This window comes from Xyrauchen texanus, chromosome 1 (assembly GCF_025860055.1).
Source record: "Xyrauchen texanus isolate HMW12.3.18 chromosome 1, RBS_HiC_50CHRs, whole genome shotgun sequence".
NCBI classification, from domain to species: Eukaryota; Metazoa; Chordata; class Actinopteri; order Cypriniformes; family Catostomidae; genus Xyrauchen; species Xyrauchen texanus.
In genome coordinates, this window is record NC_068276.1 from 60,209,003 (window position 1) to 60,212,237 (window position 3,235).

General features: G+C 37.1%; 1 protein-coding gene across 1 annotated transcript in view; it reads right to left on the reverse strand.

Moving 5' to 3' along the window:
• The window catches only part of sdcbp (syndecan binding protein (syntenin)), a 10,173-nt gene extending 9,516 nt beyond the window's left edge, over positions 1-657 (reverse strand). The window contains exons 1-2 of the mRNA XM_052148173.1: positions 471-657; positions 5-89 (exon numbers count right to left, since the gene is read on the reverse strand). Of these exons, the coding sequence (XP_052004133.1) occupies positions 5-55 (51 nt within the window). The 5' untranslated portion in view covers positions 56-89; positions 471-657. The remainder of the gene's footprint in view (positions 1-4; positions 90-470) is intronic.
• Between the last annotated feature and the right edge of the window lie 2,578 nt (positions 658-3,235).

Sequence of the window (3,235 nt, forward strand, 5' to 3'; positions counted from 1 at the left end):
CAACCTGCATGAACTTATCCACCTTCATGTCTTCCAGAGACGGATACAGTGACATGGTTATCCTGTTTCAGATGCACCAGATCGATTTTCTAAGAGTCACAAAGCAGTAAGCGTGTCATGTACCCATGGCAAATTGGGAAAACATTACAAATGCAATGTCATTTACGACATTTGTTTAAAACACAGAATAAGTAACGGGGGAATCTGTGTTTATTTGCGTGTCACTGCAAGATGCATTTGGATGCATTGCATATCCGCACGCAGGCCACAGACGCAGACAATACGTAAATCATATTTTTGTACATTTAAATTGTAAATGTGAAGGGAGGTTGTGTTTGCTCTTGCTTGTTAGCGATTAGTGCATGCCATGAGCGACAACGGAAGGTACCGGAATAAACAGGACTTTATTTAGACTGAATGTGAGCGAAAGGCGCGTTTGTGAGGATGCGGTCAGGATGATGCGCACTCACCTTGACGCTGCGGAACTCTACGCAGAAAAACCAAATTTCACACGTGTTTGATGCTATTCCGTCGTGTTTATTCGGTATTAATTGTCCGGTGGACAGCTGATTCCGTTCGTTGGATGTCAGGCGGTGCTGTAGTAATCGTGGTTGTTATTCTAGATGCTCGAGCGCATCACATCTGATCTTCCCTGTGTGAGCGCGCGCTTGTTTGATTAGAATAACCGTGCGCGCGTGCACGACAACAACATGAACTGCTTTCTGCTGAACTCTTGAAAATATATATATATATATATATATATATATATATATATATATATATATATATATATATAAAAATTTAAAAGACTAATAAAAACGCTTAAGACATATGTAATGAGAGGTCAGCCACGTAAAAAATAAATGCACAAACAGATAAAAAAAATAAATAAAAAAAAAACATGACCAAATAAACAAGATAAAAAGGAGGGCAGAGATTTACAACTGATGCAAAAACCATAAATACACCTCTGCTTTTATACCTAATATTTATATGTACCCTATACAGCCATGTTGTCCTAAATATTATACCATTTCCGATAACACTTTATTTTAATGTGTCCTTGTTACACATATTACATGTATTTACTATAGTCATAATACATGTAATATATATAGTATAGTATTTACTATAGTCATAACAGTCAATTATGCGTAATTACAAGCAACTAACCCTAACTGAAACCTTTACCCTAACCCTATAGTACATACTTGTTAATTAGTTATAATCAGTAATTACTTGTGTAATTACACTGTAACAAGGACACATTAAAATAAAGTGTAACCAAATGTAACTTTCCCACAAAAATGAATGTAAAATCAGCACCTGATACATAAAAATTAGACAATGCACAAATACAGCAGGAAAAATAAAAGTAAGTATAAACGTTGATTTGTCTTTTGGTTAATTATATTGTGGTAATGTGCATACAGCATGACAAGATTGTGTTCAAAAGCTGAAAAGTAGTCCAATGCATGCGTTTAACATTTTATGCACAATCACTCATAATCACTTTTCAAACAAATCATGTTCTGAGCTCATCTTTAATCTAATGGTGAAAGTGATAGGACGCTCTTCAGTTTTTAAGTAGGCACTGTTCTTGATAATTAAGCTCCCAGAGAAATACTGTTGTTGGAACCCTGCAAGCCCATTTTAAAGGGACAGTTCACCCCCAATTCTCTCATCATTTACTCCCCCTCATGCCATCCCAGATGTGTGTGACTTTATTTCTTCTGCTGAACACAAACAAAGATGTTTAGAAGAATATTTCTGCTCTGTTGGTCCATGCAATGCAAGTGAATGGGGACTAGAACTTTGAAGACCAGAAAGCACATAAAGGCAGCATAAAAGTAATCCATACGACTCCAGTGGTTTAATCCATGTCTTCAGAAGCAATATGATAAGTGTGGGTGAGTGAAATACTTTCGCATTCATCTTCTTTGTCGCCCTACTGGGCAGATAGGATAACTTATAGTAAACAAGGACTTCATTATTGATCTGATTCTCACCCACACTTATCACATCATTTCAGAAGACATGGATTAAACCACTGGAGTCATGTGGATTACTGTTATGCTCTCTTTATGTGGTATTTGTAGCTTCAAATATTTGGTCCCTGTTGACTTGCATTGTCTGGACCTACAGAGCTGAAATATTCTTCTAAAATCTGAATTTGTGTTCAGAAGAAAGGAAGTCACACATCTGGGATGGCATGAGATTTTTGGTTGAACTGTCCCTTAAAATATCTGTGAAGGACATTTTACTGCAAATCATTTTTCTATTCTTCACATTTTCTTGTTTATCTTTTCTGCACATTTTCATCTGATTCAACAAGGAATGCATTTATTGTCAAATTTAACTGGAGTCACTGATAGAAGCATTCAATCATTATGTTCAACCACTCTTATATGTCTATCTGTCTCTATCTATCATCTGTCTGTCTGTCTATCTGTCTGTCTGTCTGTTTATCTATCATCTGTCTGTCTGTCTATCTGTCTGTTTATCTATCATCTGTCTGTCTGTCTATCTGTCTGTCTGTCTGTTTATCTATCATCTGTCTGCCTGTCTGTCTGTTTATCTATTATCTGTCTGCCTGTCTATCTGTCTGTCTGTCTGTTTATCTATCATCTGTCTGCTTGTCTATCTGTCTGTCTGTCTGTTTATCTATCATCTGTCTGTCTGTCTGTCTATCTGTCTGTCTATCTATCATCTGTCTGTCTGTCCATCTGTCTGTTTATCTATCATCTGTCTGTCTGTCTATTTGTCTGTCTGTTTATCTATCATCTGTCTGTCTGTCTATCTGTCTGTCTGTCTGTTTATCTATCATCTGTCTGCCTGTCTATCTGTCTGTCTGTCTGTTTCTCTATCATCTGTCTGTCTGTCTCTATCATCTGTCTGTCTGTTTATCTATCATCTGTCTGTCTGTCTATCTGTCTGTCTCTCTGTTTATCTATCATCTGTCGGTCTGTCTATCTGTCTGTCTGTTTATCTATCATCTGTCTGTCTGTCTATCTATCATCTGTCTGTCTGTCTATCTATCATCTGTCTGTCTGTCTATCTGTCTGTCTGTCTATCTATCATCTGTCTGTCTGTCTATCTGTCTGTCTGTCTGTCTGTCTGTTTATCTATCATCTGTCTGCCTGTCTATCTGTCTGTCTGTCTGTTTATCTATCATCTGTCTGTCTGTCTATCTGTCTGTCTGTTTATCTATCATCTGTCTGTCTGTCTATCTGTC